The sequence below is a fragment of the Lissotriton helveticus genome, chromosome 10, assembly GCF_964261635.1.
Source record: "Lissotriton helveticus chromosome 10, aLisHel1.1, whole genome shotgun sequence".
NCBI lineage: Eukaryota > Metazoa > Chordata > Amphibia > Caudata > Salamandridae > Lissotriton > Lissotriton helveticus.
Window position 1 is genome coordinate 449,077,090 of NC_136071.1, and position 18,495 is coordinate 449,095,584.

At 44.4% G+C, this 18,495-nt stretch overlaps 1 protein-coding gene across 4 annotated transcripts in view; it reads right to left on the minus strand.

Moving 5' to 3' along the window:
• The window catches only part of C10H8orf33 (chromosome 10 C8orf33 homolog), a 157,148-nt gene that overhangs the window by 50,857 nt on the left and 87,796 nt on the right, over window positions 1–18,495 (minus strand). For all 4 annotated transcript variants that reach the window (XM_078662946.1, XM_078662949.1, XM_078662948.1 and 1 more), the window contains exon 5: window positions 4,306–4,982. In XM_078662946.1, coding sequence (XP_078519072.1) covers window positions 4,306–4,982 — 677 coding nt within the window. The remainder of the gene's footprint in view (window positions 1–4,305; window positions 4,983–18,495) is intronic.

The window sequence follows — 18,495 nt, forward strand, 5'->3', positions numbered from 1 at the left end:
CACTGACACTGCTACCATTACTCTGTGGGAGGTGCTGGTAATTAGCCTGCATATGCTGGTTAGTTAGTCGCAAATCTAATTTAGAGTGAATGTGCTTCTTCATCCCCTTTAATTGCTCCGTGATTGAGCTAAAATCAGCCCTTACTGATTCTGTTAATGAATGTATTGAGGCAACCAAAGCAGCATAATCTGCATTCTGCTGTACACCTCCGGTTTTCTTTTGCTTTTTTTCCGGGGGTTGCTTGTGGGTATTCTTGGAGTGCTGGCTACTTCCGGCAGCTTTTCCCAGACTTTCGCTAGGTTGGGATAGAGGCGCTAATGGTACAATGGACGGGGTTTTGAACCGTTTGCTTGGGGGTTGGTTGGTGGGCTGAATCTCTTGGGAGACAGTACTGGGCAATTTTTCAGGGTCACCCCTTCCTTCCCTCTGCCCAGTCACTTGTAGGCTATCAATAAAGTCGGCACTGGGACTAATGACAAGACGTTCACCAGCGATTGAGGCTGTGCCAGAAGGAGTTGAACCTTAAACATTACTAGAACAACCACATAAGGACTCCTCCACGCTTAAAATTTGTTTTTCCAACACCCCCATAGCTCCTGTGATGTAGTTCAGGATTAAAGAAGGAGGATGTGCAAGATTCTGAGTTTTAACAACCCCACTAAGGTGTTTCCTTTTACCCATGTTCAAGATACAAAGAAGCACTTAATTAGACTGTAAAACAATATTTACTTCAGAACTAGTGTTCAAGATCTCATACTCTCGCATTTGGATGGTGGTAACGACCTGCTTCTATCACGACAAATATCTACTGGGGGGTCTAAGGGATGTTTTTACAGACCTGCAGGGTGAATATCCCCTATTCACATATATAATCAATACAGAACACCCTGGGTCTACACAAGAAGAGTGAGAGAGAAGTGAGTCAGCCAAATGAAGCAAAAACTAGGGTACCAGTTTTTCGGAGTGGGAACGAGATATCCTTCTACCAAGACCCATCAATCACCCAATGTGATGTCTCATCATCTGGGTTTAGGTACCATCCTCTCAAGGAAAACCGATCTTGATATTTGATCGGAAAAAACCTTGACTAATAGGAAGGCTACGGGATGACTGATCACCCTACATAGTACTTGCTCACATCTAGAGGCTCACTTGAAAAGGTGAGAGGATCAAAAGGGTATGGGTAAAGTGCAGCGCAAAATAAAGTGGAAAAAGTGGTGTTCTAAAAATGACTTTGCCATTGTTAAAAAGCAGGATGCTGACGCTCAAGATATTCAAGACGTCAAACAAGGTGAAAGGTCGACATGTTTCTGCCCTCGCGGAGATCTAACTGTATTGGGGCATTCTTCAGGACCAGGCTATAAACAAATACAGCTGCTGCTACAAAAGTGTAAAGTATAATAGTGCAAAATTATATTATAAAGTACATATACTCCACCGGTAATGTCCAACTTGAGTGGTTTACGGGTACATTAACCGGAACCCATAGCAATTGGGTGTCGCCCTCACCTCTACCTGGCTCATTACTCAGGGAAGGGGGCCCCGCTCTATCCGTCGGTACCCCGGGCCGTCAGGAGTAATGTCCGGAGGTCCTGCTTTTTAACAATGGCAAGGGGACTTGATGAATAAAGTTGTTATAAGTACTCCTTAGTCATTTTTAGAACATTTTTAGAATGGGTGATTGATGGGTCTTGGTAGAAGGATATCTCGTTCCCACTCCGAAAAACTGGTACCCTAGTTTTTGCTTCATTTGGCTGACTCACTTCTCTCTCACTCTTCTTGTGTAGACCCAGGGTGTTCTGTATTGATTATATAGGTAACGACCTGCTCTCTGGCCTCCAGGTCTCCATGCTGGTGACCCTTAAGGGCATCCTACGTGGCCCAGTACATTTCATCCATGGCCTGAAGAAATATTATCACATCACCTCCATCGTGACAGAACTCCATTGGCTCCACTTGCTGGCCTGCAACCATCTTCAAGACCAGCTACATCATTTACAAAGCCGACACAACCAGCACCCATGCTCGTCTTCAGACAAGCTCACCATCTCTGGTAGTTCTCAGCACACACAGCAAGAACACCATTAGACTGCAGACTAAGAAGCGTAAGAAAGAAAAATAAGTCTGCAGGCCCTTTCCATCTATGCACCTATGAACCAAAACAATATCCCAGTATCCAACAGGAGTGCCTCAACGTTTCTTCAATTTAGAAAAGAGTTGAGTACGCACCTCTTTAAAGAACACTAGGTCCCAATGTTTTAACCGTCCACAAACCAGCTACCTCTCCAATCCCGTGTTGGCTTTGTGCTTGTCTATGAGCTTTTATAGCACTCTGCTGCTTTTGGCATAGGTTGGCACAATAAAATATCACATACATACAGATGCCTGTGTAACTCATCTCTGAAACTCAGAAAATGTTTTTATTTTCTGTATACTAGAATTAACTTAGTGTCTAGTAGCAGAATAGGAGTAGCCTTGCTATAAATGTACAAAAACAATCATGTTAGAATACTTTATCTTGTTCACAATTCATATTGTGTGCACTAGAATGGATGTTTTTATTTTAAAATACGTATTTAAAATGCATTCCTCAATTTCTAATCTTCTTGAGTATATTATTCCTTAATGAAAAGGGGGGGTTGGGGTTCCACGAACTAACTCGGACACGTCTCATGGGGTTGATCATTACCTGAAACACATCTCACTGCAAATATTGCTCAGTGGGGTTATGGGTGGTTGCAGTGAAATTGGTCTTCTGTCTCAGGTTGGCATGTTGATTGAGCTCTAAGTGCTGGGGGGGGGGGGGGGCTAGAAAACGAAACTCTGCAATTCTAGACCAATATGGAAAAGATATCATTTGGTGCCCGGCGGCGATGCACACATTTTATAGATCACTTAATAATTTTGGATGACACACTCAAGAGACCAAGTGTTAGAATTGGCAGACACATCTGCTGTAATACTGGGTACCCCTTTCAGCTCAGTTAGGTACTTCCCATTTGCTGTAGGTTTTTGAGGTGCTTGACTTATGAAAGGTCATATCCCATTTCGATCTTGAAGTCATAATGGGGCTTCCAGGCCGGTATTGGCTAGGTGTACACCATATTGTGACACATAATTTGGTCCACCTCTGCCACATAATTGTATTGACCCTGTTTACAACACACAAAGTAGTACATACTGGGATCCCCAGCTATCTGCATAAAAAGTATGCACCACAGAAATACATAAACGAACAAAAGAAAGAATGAGATAGTCAGCGGATGTCCCTAAAATGAAGAAAATCAAGACCTCAAAACACGCCTTCTCTCGTCTAGTTCCCAACTATGAAACCAGATCCCAGAGTCTATAAAAACAATTCCAAATCTCTTTACCTTCTGTAATAATCTAAAACACACATTTCACACTATTTCTATCAAGCCAAATATACTACTAGTAGTAAGGGCCTAATTACACTAATTGCCTCACTAAGCATCTGTAAGCTGTTAAATGTTTTATGTATTTAAAATGTCATAGGTAACAAACTGTACTGCCTCTGTGGCGAAGGCCACACTCTACTATACTTAAGTATTCTTGATTGTAGGAACTATTTTATAACATGTAATTAGGGAGGTCGTAAATCTAAGACAACCTTAATACAATAAACTATATAAAAAAAGCTTTTGTATTTTGATAAAGGATATGGTCAATGATCAAGGACGATATGCTGTACCCACTGCAGTTCCATTATAACATTCCAGAGTTGCCTAAACACTATTTCACTCCAGCTTCAAATCCAAACTATATATCGCTTCAGATGGGAATCACTTGCAAACATCGGGCCTCTTTCCCACTGTTCTTACTGAAACCTTGAAACAAAACATGACTTTCCAAAATCAGGGTTTGCTGCAGTAACAAAAATACTAATGAGTAGAATAAATACTATACATTTTTGCTGAGTCTAAAGCACCTGCAGATCTCCAAAGTGCATGCATAAATGATAAACCATAATTATGTATCCATGTATTATTTGGTCACAGAGAACAGCTCCTAGTCCTCTTTAACCCACTTAACTACCTCCTTCAGTACCGTGCTCCTCTATCTGTGGTCAAGGCAATGCTCTTGAATTTGAAAGAAGTGGAAACTGGAAATTAATTTGAAGCATAGCAGGTTGTTTTCATTGGTTCAAGTGATGTTCATTTTACAGAAACCAAGACATTCCCAATTGGACTTTTCAATGCTCTCCCAACCACAATGAAGGTAAAATCCTCTTATGTGCCAGTATTTAATACAAATTACCTTCACTGGAAATCCTAGTTGCTTACCCCTTTGGCTTCTTCATACTGGTGTTCCAATTTGCTCACACTTTGTCCGGCTGACTCATGGCTCTCCATTTTGGTTTCTGTTCCTCCTAATTCCTTTTTACTTGAAACAGGCTTCTTTTTTTTCTTTTTGGGGACGCCTTCAGTTGTTTTTGCTGGTTGCTTATCCTTTTGTGAAGCAGTGCTAATAACTTCTGGCACTGAAATGTCTTTCTTCTTTTCAGTGTATATTTGATCTTCACAGGCATCATTCTGTGGCAACCTTCCTTCTTGTTCAGTTAACAACAACCCGCTCAACTTAACATTCTGTGCCTCAAGGTCTTTGTCATGGAACTCAGCGTCTTCTTGAACTAAGAAATTAAAACTGAACTCTGTTCTAGAATTGTCAACTTCAGCCCAGTTCATGGTGGAAGTTACACCCTCTTTCAGATATGAAGAGCTTTCTGCACAAGCACTCCCCTTCTCTTCACTATTTCCTTCTGACAGAACTTTGTCAAAGTTACTAGAAATGTTTTCTTGATCTTCCTCATAAGCAGAAAAACTAAACTGGAAGCTGTTGTCCGATGGAGCAAACCAGTTCCCGGAATTATCGGAAGGTTCGCTGGAGCGTTTCCTGTAGATTATGCTTGCTGACGTCTGGGAACTACCCTCCTGTTTAAGCGTTGAGGAGGTGTTCGAGGCTAGGCAAAGGAGAACAATGTTTCTTAATAGATCAGGCCACAGATAACAGTGAATGTATAACTTTACAACTGGAAAATCAGACTAAACCTGTTACAATACATGACAAATGTCACTGTGGTACCCCCAACTCACTTCCTAGGATAAAAGTATTTATCACTCATAGCATTTTCACATTAGGCTTCACCTTTCGAAATAGCTTGTTAATGAGCGAGCAAAGTAAATACTAAATATTCCTTCAATCAAGACACCACAATTTTGACAACATGGGACTTCCCTCTTTAGGGAATAAAGGAGAAAACTCAAAAAGAGAGGGGGGGAGAGAGAGAGAGAGTGTGTGAGAAGAGAGTGAGAAGAGAGTGAGAAGAGAGAGAGTGTGAGAGAGAGAGAGAGAGAGAGAGAGAGAGAGAGTGAGAGTGAGAGTGAGAGTGAGAGTGAGAGTGAGAGTGAGAGTGAGAGTGAGTGAGAATATGAATACATATATCTTACTGGTGCTCGCCAGTATGTAAGGTTAGGTAGGTAAGGTAAGTATACTTGTAAAGCGCACTGTTACTCCATCTCGGAGTGTCCTGGCGCTGTATACCGCTGGGGAACCCGTCCTGGCTTTCTCTGTGAGATGGTCCCTCCTGGGCACCTCCAAGGTGAAGCCAGGCATTCCCGGTGTTGATGGGGCCGTTGTGGAGATTAAGCAAGCTATTGCCCAGAGTTACAGAGTGGGACCCATGATTAGAGTAGGCACCTCGGCGAGAATTATCGAGTCCGCGGACATTGACCCAAGACCCTGCCGCGTCGGGAATTGAACCCTGGTCCCGGGCCCATCTCTGCTTCAGGGTCTGCCGCTTCTAACCAGTAAGCCACACTTCTCCATGAGTAGTTATAGTTAGGACATAATTTCTATTAAAAAGCTGTTTTTCAGTTGCCTATGTCTTGGGTGCCGATTGATGAGTCTTTCATTGAATTTTTCCAAAAATGTAGATACTCACTTCAGCTGCTGTCTGGAAGGTTTATGGTGATCTGTGAAGTGGGGGCAGAGACAAAGGGGGGGGGTCTGAAAACACATTTTCCCCATGTTAATTACGATAGGAGTTTGAACATGACTACAGCCCAAAGCGCTGGACGGAATTACACTAAATTTGGCAGAAAGGTTGATTTTCTTCCACAGATCACCCTTTTTATGATTTGGTGTAAATCCTTCCAGTAGTTTAGAGATATTAACCGAAAACCAAAATTGTATATACAGGGACGCGGCTCCTCCGGGGATCCTCCGCAGAGCCAATCGCGGGGCATCCGGGGATTCACAAGCCAAAGCAAAAAACAAATTGGCTGCCCGCACATTCACAGAAAAGTTGTGGCAGCCATTTTGTTTGTTGCATCGGCTGGGTGTGGGGAAAATACAGTGTGAAACACATATAAGGTGATAGGATACAGATATCCTGAACCCTGAGGACAGATAGAGGGGTCCCTGAGGTATTGCTTACTAACTGAAAGTGACGTATTTTTTGTTCCCGCCCAAACTAATAATCAGCGTACAGTCCGCAGATTCAAGCCCCAGGTCAAGAAAAAAAAAACAGACATTCACTGATAAAACCAAAGGTTACAGGGTCATTGTAGTTAGGCTGACGTTTTACACATACAAGGAAAAGGCTTCACTCCACCTACCCGGATGGCCCCATGACATTACACAAAATAATACCAGCGTTCCACAAAACACAGTAAAAAAAAAAAAGTAATAAGTACGAACAATAGTGATGTAATAGCAAAATATACATTTGGCAGTTTTTGGATTGTTACGGGTACCGGGCTCATCATGGTCCATTTTGGCATACGGTTTATGGAACTGAAAATTAATACAGCAACTCTAATCTGATGTACTTGCATAGGCCGGGGCTGCTTCATCGACCATTCATTGGTACTAAGTTCATTCATATTTAGTTGCTCGGGCCCAGGATTTGAAGGCCTTACGAAATTTAGCAGTTGTGATATTTGCAATCTCGTGCATATTTGGAATTTTGGTACTTTTAGCCTTGAAAAAAGTCCTGCGGATGAAACATGTGTTGGCTGCTTCTATGGAGAAAGTTTTTCATGTCATGCACAGAAGTTTGTGAAAAATAAACGGATGAAGTAGAGCTCAATCCTGTGACTATGTCTATTCACTTATCAAGCAATTTACAGGAAACAATTTAGTGTGTGCTTCGGTACCTCCCTCTCAAATTGCCTGGACTGTCTTACAGTATGGAATTTCGCACCCTAGGTGGCTGGGTGCTGTTATTATGTCAGCAACGCTCGAAGGACTCATTTTTTGCGGTGCTTGGGACTCATTCATTCTTTGTGTAGATTCTTGCTACTCTCAATATGTAGTGAGTTGGGATGTGCGAACACCTAGCATAGCCGCCCCTGTTTTGGTATTCATCTTAAGTAAAACTTTTAACTGCTGAATTTCTATGGCTTTGTATGGATAAATCATCAGCCTAACTATAACAACCCTGTAACCTTTGGTTTTATATGTGAACACACACACAACACACACACACACACACACACAAAAAAGGCTTCACTCCACCTACCCAGATGGACCAATAACATTAAAAAAATAACATCAGTGTTCCATAATACACAATAAAAAAACTGTCAGGAGTACAAACAATAATGATTGAATCAGCAAAACTGTATGCAAGAAAAAAATAAAACCCTAAATGTTTTTGACCCTGTGTTTTTCTTAAATGTTAGTGTGGGATATGTAATCAAGATATGGAGAAATACACTGGGCCAGTAAGATTACTCAAAATTGCATAGGGTTTAATGGCTACATCACAGAGCGGTGTTTTGTTGACAAATGGTGCACTTTAAGCACATTAGGCAAAAAGAACAATGTCCACAACTAACAATTCAAAGTTCTTATTAAACATTCAACATTCACATCTGACATAAGAAACGTTATACTAGTACCACATGACCTTGGGTGGCTTAGTATTAGGCATGGCATTTAGTCTCTGGACAATCACCAACCTCTTTAACCTTGCTGTTTCCAACTAATTTGCCCCCCCCCCACTCATTGTTCTACAGAAGTCTACTATCTGCAGAATACAGTAACACCTCTACTTACTCTGCTGATGTCTATGTGTTCAGGACTGGAGATCCGTGCTGGAAATTTCGATTGCAATCATTCCTTGGCATTTTGTTTATTTTTCATGAGAGTGAGTGTCAGAGATAGTCAGTTTATTAAAGTTGTGGGGATCAGCTGCAGTAGGTACAACTGAGGCAAAAGAAAGTCATCCTGAACAAGTAAGCTCCCTAATATAGGTAGTTACAAACGTTTAGTAACTCACTCCCACACCAGAAAAAGGCATTTTGGTCTAGTGGTACCATATCCATAAAAGACACTGGGATACATTCCATATACTTTACCCACTGTAAAGTATGTGTGGGGTGCGTAGTTTATCTGTACAAATCAGAAACTGGCATTTCTTGAGACAAGTTGCAACTATGTGCAACCTCCAATCCATTTTTGTTCTCCCCTAACACCATGTCCTCTTTTGCTTTACATCTGGATGCTGGTGTCTAACTTTAATTGGGTCACTGTGCTCTGTAGATTTTAGAAATGTACTTACCTCACTTACATTGAATATGGTTTGCAGAAAAAGCAACATTTGGACAATATAGGTAATTTATTCAAGCACTCCTAGACCACTATCCAGAAACCAGAGTACTGTAGAATCTCTCCAGAGTCAAGGTTCATGATTAACTTCTTTGATATAGAGGATGAGATGTTCACATCCTCTGTACTACCTCACCAGTATGGAGGACGTGAGGATCTCATCCCGCGAGAACAGTCAGGAGGGTTCCCTCATTTAGGCCCCCATCAGGGGCTGACATGGAAGCACTTTGCACCAGTCCCTGACCCCTCCTTCGCACAATGTGGCTTCTAGAGACTGGTAAGGTGCGTGGTACACATTGGGGGGTATATCTCCTCCCCTACCCTCCAGACAGCCCACTGCATAGAAGAGGCACGGTTGGAAAGGAGAAGTTCCTCTCCCTGAAGATTCCTGCTCAGGGATCGCAGCCTGCCCATGATCCTCAAGCAGAAATCCTCCACTAAACCACCACAGATGGTTTTCTTGTGTGGAGTGCAGGGCGACTCTGGTAAAACTAAGGGCAAGACAGACACCACTGAAAAGGGGACAGCCTCTCCTCTCCAATGGTGACCCTCTAGGAAGAATTCCCGCTTGGGGGAGAGCGGGGGTCTCATCATTGAGCAGGATCCTGCAGTAGACCATAAGAGATTTTTTTTTAAGGTGAGAGGTCAGCCTCCCCCAGCTTGGGAGCTGCCTACCCCCATTGGGAGTAACTGAATGTTAACCATTGTTCCTTCTGTGAGAAGGCGAGGCAGGACAATGGGGTCCCAGTTCTCCACACTGTCTCCCCACTCCCTAAAGGGAAGTTAAATTGAGGCAGCTATTTGTTTTACATTTTTGCACCTGGAGGTTTTATGCAGCTCCCTGGGTGAAACTAAAGGCAAGAGAGGCATCACTCAGAAGGGGAGAGTCTGCCTTTTCCAATGGTGCCCCTCGAGAAAGAAGGGTTCTTGCCTAGGGATTGCAGCTGGACTGCATCTCCGAGTAGGAATCATCCACTAGACCACCAAGGTAATTTTTTGAAGGGTGGCCTGCCCCGTTAAAAAATGGGCAATTCAATTTTAACTATCTTCCCTTCCTAGGGAGGAAGGGGTATATTGGGCGTAGGCCCTTCCCAATTGGCCCTTTCAGGCAAGAGAAAATGGTGGCCGCCATTATGGATTTGGCTTCTCTACACATGGGGGCCTTGCATCACCTCTTGCCCAGTTGAATATAAAGTGTGTGCAAACTCCTGTGTCCAGTAAATGCTGCCCATGAATTGCAATATTATATGAAAACACATATGAGTTGTTGGTCAAATGTTTTCTACCATCCGATCACTCACCATAAATACACTTTTTCTTTGTTGCTTCTTTCAATATTGTTATTTTAATTGAAGTTAATTTTGTCATATTGATGTGTGCGCATTTCAAGTTGAAGTATGTTTTTTCTCTATATTCCCATGTAGGTTCTTCTTTCTCAACCTGTAAAGCAAGTGGAGCTGCGATGGTTTGGTTTTCAATTGAAATTCACTGCCTTCTTTTAGTGTTTATCTGCCTCTAATACTTTTGTTCCCTACTTTCATGTGCACTGCTTAGTATTCTCATTTTCAAGTCATCACATACTCATATCAGCGTCCTCCGTGCATAAAGATTTGCACGAGTACCTGGGGATTCTACACCACACAAAATTTGAAGAAACATGTTTTAGTTGGGAAACAGACATGGCCTCTCATTAGGGGACGCTGCCTAGGCATTAAGTGGAGGTGAACTTTGAGGCGAAGATCATGGATCGGAATCTGAAGTTCCATCAGAAGAGGACTCCTCTTCCAATGATTCTTAAGTACATGGCCATGCAGCACAGCTAGGCAGTTGTGATGTCCCTCTGCAAGTGCACCCTGTACTGCTGAGACAGTGCTAGTGTAGCACAATCTGGAATATGAGAAGGTGCCATGAACAGCTCAGCAAGAGTGCTCACTTGACAGCACCCTAACAGATGTCAGCCTCCAATTCCTCCTTTCACTGGAGCTGCATTAAAGTCAATACAGCAATTCCTTTGCTCATCGGCTACTTCAAATTATTTGCGAATGACTGGTTCTTTGAGGAAATTGTGCAGCAAACAAAATTTTTGTATTGAACATTTTTTGAGGCTGCAATGAGGCACTCTGGTGCCTCATTCTGGGGCGTACTTGTGGACCCTAACTTCACTTGAGGAGTTGAAAAAAATTTGGGGTCTAGCATGGTTCAGGGGAATATTGTGCAAACCGTCAGTACAGTATTACTTGTCTTCTCTTATGGTAAGGGCCTCACCCAGCTTCCAATCTGTCATGAGCAGAGATTGTTTTTGGTTCTACAATGTACACAACATTTCAATGATAACTCTGCAGCATTGCTATGGAGTAAGCCTAACCATGACGGAAGGATCAACATTTTGCCGGTTGTGGAACATTTCTTTGGCACATTTCTGGAGACTTGTACTCCAGGGAAGAATATAGCAGTTCATTAGTCTTTGATCCTTTACAAAAGGCAGCTGCTACTCAGGCCATGTATACCAAGCAAGAGAGCGCTGTATGTACTCCAGGAAACTGCATTTTTTGGCATTTTATTTGTATATAGAGCAAACTCGACCCAAAGGTTTTGGGGTGCTTTACATGAGTACCAGTTATATTGAACAAGGTCATAGTCGTGTTTTCCCCTTCTTTTTTTAGGCATGGGGAGATTAAGTTACATGCCCAAAGTCACAGGATGTTGAGCCCACACCAAGTCTCAAACATGGTTCCCCAGTTCCACTGTCTGCAGCTACGGCCATGATAACACATCCTCTCCCCCTCTCCATCCTCTATAAACAGAGTCATATTGTAGCCTCTTGCTACCTTCATACTCTGTCAAAATGGGGGGATGTTCCATCCGCTGTATTACAAAGTCATAATATTTAATTGCATTGCACATACTGTTGACAGGATAGCTGACATGTTTTAAATGAGTATCCTTTCTGGCAAACTCTAAAAAAGGTCCCAAGTCTTCCTGGAAAAGTTTTTAGGGAACCTAAGAGAGTCTGCACTGATGCCTTCACCACAGTTTTTAAATCTACAAATGCGCACACTGTTAGAGACATGAGTCACAGGAATATCCTAGGACACTCCCAAACATATTACCTTGCAGTGGATGGATTTAGATTTGGCAACTGTTGACTGCATTTTTTGGCAGTCACATTGCCAGTTAGGAGCCAAATTCCACCCTGAGGAGGGTTCCTGTCAACTACAGTGGGTGTACTAAAGGAGCAAGAAAGACAAGCCCTTCTAATCCTAAGCATACTGCTATGGCGAGTCATTAGTGAAGGTTCGCCTGGTCACCCACAGAATATTAGTCAGAACTCAGAGTGAGACAGACATGAAGAGGTAGTGAATGCTTAGCCTAGACTTGTTTCCATAGGGAGCACGTGTGGCTAGAAGGCACATAGATTGGAGTGCCACAGAGATCGCTACACCCACCACTACTCACATAGGCCATTCTACAAAGAAACACCTCTTAAGCCATAAATTCAGGTTCACCAGTAAACGGTCCATGCTCATGGCAATTGTGCCTTATAAAAATGCCAGACAACACAACAGGAAGCTCCCCAATGCTACCTGGAAGGATCTGATGATGAAGCATACCTTGCTATATGGGTGGTCATCCACCTTCTTACACAACTCTTTTCACTAAGTCAAATTAATAAAATAACACAGCAACAAAGTTGGGAAATGACATGAGTACACAACTAGTGGAACTAAAAAAAAAAAAATCAAACTTTACTTATATATTTCCACATAGAAACAATGCAAACATGAGCAAAACTGTCACAAGTCACACACAGATTAGCACGGAACCAAGGATGTACAAGCAAGTCATGCATATTGATACCAAAATCTCCCATCAGATGGAGAAGAATGCAAAAGAACCAAGAAAAAAAGTCCCATAATCACGGCCAGCTCCTCAATGCCGGGGAGCTCTCCGGCCCAATTGTTGATCATTTCTCCTGGTAAGTCATGGACATAAATGCAGTGTCTTTGCAAAGAAAACATCATTACTAAAACATGTGCTATACCTTGAATAAATGGTATGGACCTTCGTCTGGCCGGTCACACCACCCCGGCTGGGACTATGCCCTGTTCTATTTGTGTAGTAGAGAGTTGCCGGTGTGACTCAATGTATGCCCTGAATGGACCCCAGGTGTCCTTGGGGCGAGAAGAGGAGGGTAGAGTGATAGCGTATGTTTAGCTATTTGTGTTGCAGGATGCTAAACTACCCATCCAGCTCTGTGGCATGGGGACCGACCTGCAGCCCCGGTGAATTGCAATCTTCCATTTGGGTAGTAGCACACTGAGGGCTGCAAATTTCCGCACCTTTTTGGGAAAGTTCACCATATAGCCCAACAGCGTCACCTCCGGATGGGAACCAGGGGCAGATTAATCATTTCGCCCGTGTCTTATAGACTGCCTCCCAATACAGCTGTAAGAGTGGGCAATTCCAGGAAAGGTGTGCGAAATCCGCATGAGGGGCCATGCATTTGCAGCAGTTGGGGGCCTGGATGGATCTAGTCTATGGGATTTGCCCGGTGTAATGTACATTCTGAGCAGGAATTTGAAGTGTAGCAGTTTGTGTCTACTACTTAGGGAGACATCCTTCGTGACCTCACAGCATTTAGACCACTGATCCTCCGTGATTGGGCGGCCGAGGTTAGTTTTCCAGTCTGTGCGGAGCCCGTCGTCATTTAGCAGGCTATATATACTTTAGAGATGAGTTGAACTCTCTTTTTGTTGTCTATGCATTGGGCTACAAGATAGTATAGATGGAGATCTGGAACTCCGTATCCCCCTCTCTGGTAGGGAAGTGTAAGCACCTGCCATCAAACACAAGCTTGTTTGCCCCCCCATACTAATTTAATAAGGAGGGACCTTAACGTCAGGAAAAAACGATTAGGGAGGGAAATCAGGATGTTATTGAAAAGATATAAAACTTAGGTAGAACCATCATCTTAAGAATCACCACTCTACCCCCGTTGGACAGTGGCAGCCTCAGCCATCGCTCCATTTGTTCTTCGAGGGAGTTGATTGCTCGCCTGTAGTTGAGGCGTATAATCAACGCTGTGTCCAAGTGGATGTGGCTGCTTAAATATTTGACGGTGTCCGCGCACCATTCTAGAGGGAATTCACACTCCCACGGCTTAGTGCTGGAAGTAAAGGGGAAAATCATCGATTTGTGCCAATTAATGCCAAGACCTGAATAGAGGTCAAATCTGACTATTTCTCTTATTAGAGGTTCTAAGTTGGCCTGTGGCTCCCTCATGTTAAGACAGAGTCGTCTGTATAAAGCGTGACACGGAGGGGGCCAGTGTTGAATTGAAGGCCTCGCTGTAAACGCTTCAACTGAAAATGGTGAATTAGAGGATCTATAGCCAGGATGAATAAGAGGTGATAGAGGACAGCCCTGCCTTGTACCGCAGGAGAGGGAGAATGGTAAAGAGAGGGAGAATGGTAAAGAGAGTGTACCGTTCAGCCGAAGTCGCGTGGTGGGGCAGCAATACAGCAAGGAAGTGGTGGCAATGAAACCCATCGGCATTCTCATACGGCGCATGACTGCCACAAAAATGGGTCACTCTAAGGAGTCAAAGGCCTTTTCCGTGTCAAAGGCCTTTTCCGTGTCGAGTAGGATGGCAGCTGCTGGGGTATCCGGATTCATTCTATGAAGAACAGAGAAGAGAGTCTGGAGATTAATCGATGTAGATCTGTAGGAGAGTAGGGTCTGCTTTCCTATGGTCACCCCAATTTTTGCTTTCTGCTTCACTGGTTTACGACTTAATGTGGCTGTGGGCCTGCTAATCAGACCCACAGCCTTCTGTTCTCTCTATAAATTCACAGATATGTACTATAGGTACATCACCAATTTGGTACTGGACACCTTATCAGCCCCCGTACAGTGTACTATAGGTACCCAGGGCATAGGTGCATCCAAGGCCTACCAGGGGCTGCAGCATATATTTTGCCACCCCTGGCTGGCCATTCAAATCGACACAACTGGCTGATCACTCAGCTGGGGCAAGGTGGTGTAATCACCCCTTGCTTAGATATAGTATACCTATATCTAAACCTATATCTGGACACATATATGCCTATCAGTCACTCCTATGGCAGGCCTTACCAATCCTAGAGGCAGAGTGCTTGGTTTTATGTGAGATGGTGCTCTAGCATGAGCTAAGCCTGTCTGCAGCTTTCGGAACCAATTCCTTATAGCTGTTCCAGGATATTGCCATACCATATACTCTTAAGTGCATTATAATCCTCGCGGTTATTGCTAACTTTGGTTTGGCTTTATCAAAACATGTCGTGTAAGATGTCATACACTTTGGAATACTACCCCCTTGCCAGTTCTGGCGACGGGGGTAGCATTCCACCCTTCTAGAGGGAGAAGACATGTTACTTTACTTAAACGCGGTTAAATCTAACTAGAGCCTCAGCATGACAAAATGGATGCTGCTGCCACAGGCACAAGTCTGGCCTCCTGCTGCTGACCGAAACCTGGCAGGGGAGGCTTGGACAAAGAGTTTCCTGTCACAGGGAGGTGCTACACCTCCCCAGACAGGAGATAGTGGATTGGGGCAGGGAGGGCTGAATGAAACTAGACACTGCCTGAGGCACACAAGGTGTCCCATGCAAAATCCAGTCAAACCGGTTCTGGGGCACTCCAGCCCCAGCTCTGGCGTGAAACTGGACAAAGGGAAAGGGGTGTAACCACCCCCTTCCTGGGTCCCACCCATAGGAGGGACCTAGCAGGTAATCCAGCCCCTTGATTTGGAATAAAGGTAGGAGCTGTGCCAATGCCCATCAGATTAACCTGACTGAAACTTATGAAATGAAACTCTGGACCCTTCGACATAATACTCGACGTAGAAGACTGAAGAATCTCCCTTGTGGTCAAGGAGTGACCACCCTGTGCAAACAGGCACCATCCAGCGCCCAACGGTTTGCTTTGTTGCAGTTCCCGCCGGAACTCGAGCGACAGAGATCGAGAAGACCCAGCTTTCCTGACTTCTAACAGCCCGATCCACAGTCCCAGCGAATCTGTGACCCGTGGAGGCGACGTGAAGCGTGGGGCCGGCCATCTTGGAAAAAACTACGAAGTGCTGACCGTGCAGCTCCTGAGGCACCCTCGAAGCTGTGCATTGGGGTTTGAGAAGCCCCAGCCCCGAGCAGCTCTTGCACCGAAGATCTCCCCTCCACACTCACCGAGTGCTGCGATGGCGGCCCTTTTGCATTTTTCTGCTCGACGCGTTGGTCCAGTCACTTGCCCGTTGGCTAGTGGCCCCAATACCGACTAACCTTTGAAACTACACTGCTAGTCTGGTTGTTCCAGACTGGCCCTCGCTCCCCTGAAAAGGAGCAACCTCTCTGACCTTGCTGGTCCGAGTAAGAAGCGATCTTCGAATCCTGCGTGGGTTGCCTTTGCCAAGGCCTGTTGACTCCGATCCGGAAGCCGACACCGCCGACAGCGAGAGCCTTCATGGGACAGCTCGTGATCCACTCCTGGACATCCTCGGTGCCCCAGAGTCCACGTGGCAGTGGAGACAAGCTTCACAACAACCACCTGATTGCCCCCGACATTGCCTGGTTCCTTCCTGGTTCTATCCTGGTCACTGCTGAGTGACCCAGACTCTGTCCCCTCTGCTTTCAGGTACTCTACATCTTCGATCCACCCTTGGATCCACCCGGACTCTTCTCTCCTGGCCGCCTGCAGCTCCTGGCCGCCTGCAGCATCTTCATCTCCAGGCTGAATAGATCTCCACGACGAAATCCAAAAACACTTTTGGCACCTATGCACCCGCTTCCTGTGGGTGAGGTAACGATCTAACACCGGTGCTCCTGTAGTGGTTTACACCTCTAGTGTCCTAATTTAAAGTGGTTTAACTCTATTCCAGTCCGAAGATTTCCAAAACTGTAACTCGATAACTTTTACGCACCATTGACTTTGCATTGGTGCATGCGTGTGCTTTTAGCGCTGCACCCAAATCCCGCGGGCTACTCCCGTCCTAACTGCTGTTAGTCCGGCGTAGTCCCAGCAATTCCCAAGGCCCTAGGCCTTATCACTGTTCGTAAAGTGATACTTATACCACTTTTTTAATATATGGTTTGAGTGGCCACCGGCCCTATCCATAATCGTGCAACTTGTGTATGTTTAATTGTGCTTTTGTTTAAACGCTTGTGCCTCTGGACTCAAAGAGTACAGAGGATTATTCTAGTAATAAATACATATATTTTTATAATATATAACTTGTGTGGTGTCCTTTTATTTGATATTACAGGATTGCATATGGTAAAACAGCTGGCTTCACATGCCCTCTTAAGTTTAGCCTAAGATTGCTTAGTCCATGCTACCCCTAGGATAGCTGGTCTATAAGGTTGACTTTACAACCACCACCTTAAGGGATTGTTTGGACTGATACAAGGTGCCCACAGAATTGTGGAGATCATACATCAGGCCAACTTCTCACATTGGTGTGCAGCGGTTGGGATTTGAGCTTGCTGTTGTTTTACCATTGCAATATTTATATCATTTGATAGATCACATTAAGTACTATAGGTACATATAAAACAAAAGCTTAGCATACTTAAGTTCTACTGAACTTAGTAGTTGTAGATAAAAGGGAGTAGCACACCCTGACTACAACTCACTAGCAAGGTTCCAGTAGGAAAACACTTAGTGTAGGTAAGTGCACCACTTACACCTCACTAGAGCTATGTCTGGCACAGGTGAAGCTTCCAGCTCTCTACCTGTGAGAGGTGACCCGACCAAGGCCCCTTCCAGATATGCAAACCTCGGCTTCAAGGACTTGAGTGGCTTGTGCCAATCAAGGAGGCTGAAAAAGGGTCACAACCCTACCATCTCACTCCTGATAGCAATCTTAGAAAAATATGATTTTGAGAAACTAGTGCAGGTCCCACAGAGAACCCAGGAGATGAGGTAAATCCCCCGGAGACTGACCCCCTCCCTCCCATAGTAATAGATGAGGAGGTAGTAGATGATGAGGACTCAGATAATGATCAGAGGGATAACCAGGTACCAGTTGGTGAGCTTAACCAAGCTAACGTGGTCCTACATGGGAATGGAGAAGGGAACCTCTTCCCCAGACCCAATAGCAGAATACTCCCAGGCAATAGAAGAGATAGATCCCTTTCCAGGGACTCTAACCTTTCTAATGCCTCAAGGAACTCTCAAAGGGGAATGACTTCCCCCCCAGAGAAAAGAGCATAAGGCCAGCATAAGGCCAGGATGAGAGCTGTCAGACTCCAGATAGAGAGGGAAGAGGTAGCCCTGGCCCAAGCTATACTTGCTTTAGCAAGGGAACAAAGATTGAGTGGGGAGATACCCACTGGTGGCACCATTATTCCCAAAGAGAAAGACAGGTCCTATGATACTAGAAACCTGACAAAGATTGTGCCCCCTATAGCGAAGGGGATGACATCCACAAGTGGATAACTGCTCTGGAGAGGGCCTGCATGGTACAGCAAGTTACCCAAGATCAGTGGGCAGCAATCTTATGGTACTCCTTTTCTGAGAAAGGGAGAGATAAGCTCCTCACTGTTAGACCTGAGGATGCTAAAAACTACTCTGTCCTGAAGAGTGCTCTTATTGATGGGTTTGGCCTAACCACTGAGCAATACAGGTTGTTGTTCAGAGACACCCAAAAAGCTCAGACTCAGGACTGGACTGAATTTGTTGATGGTGCCACTAAGGCTCTGGAGGGTTGGTTGCTGGGAAGTAAAGTCTCAGACTATACAGGATTGTACAATCTAATAATGAGAGAACAGATCCTTAATAATTGTCAGAACCAGCAGTTGCATCAACACCTTATTGACTCAGATCTGACC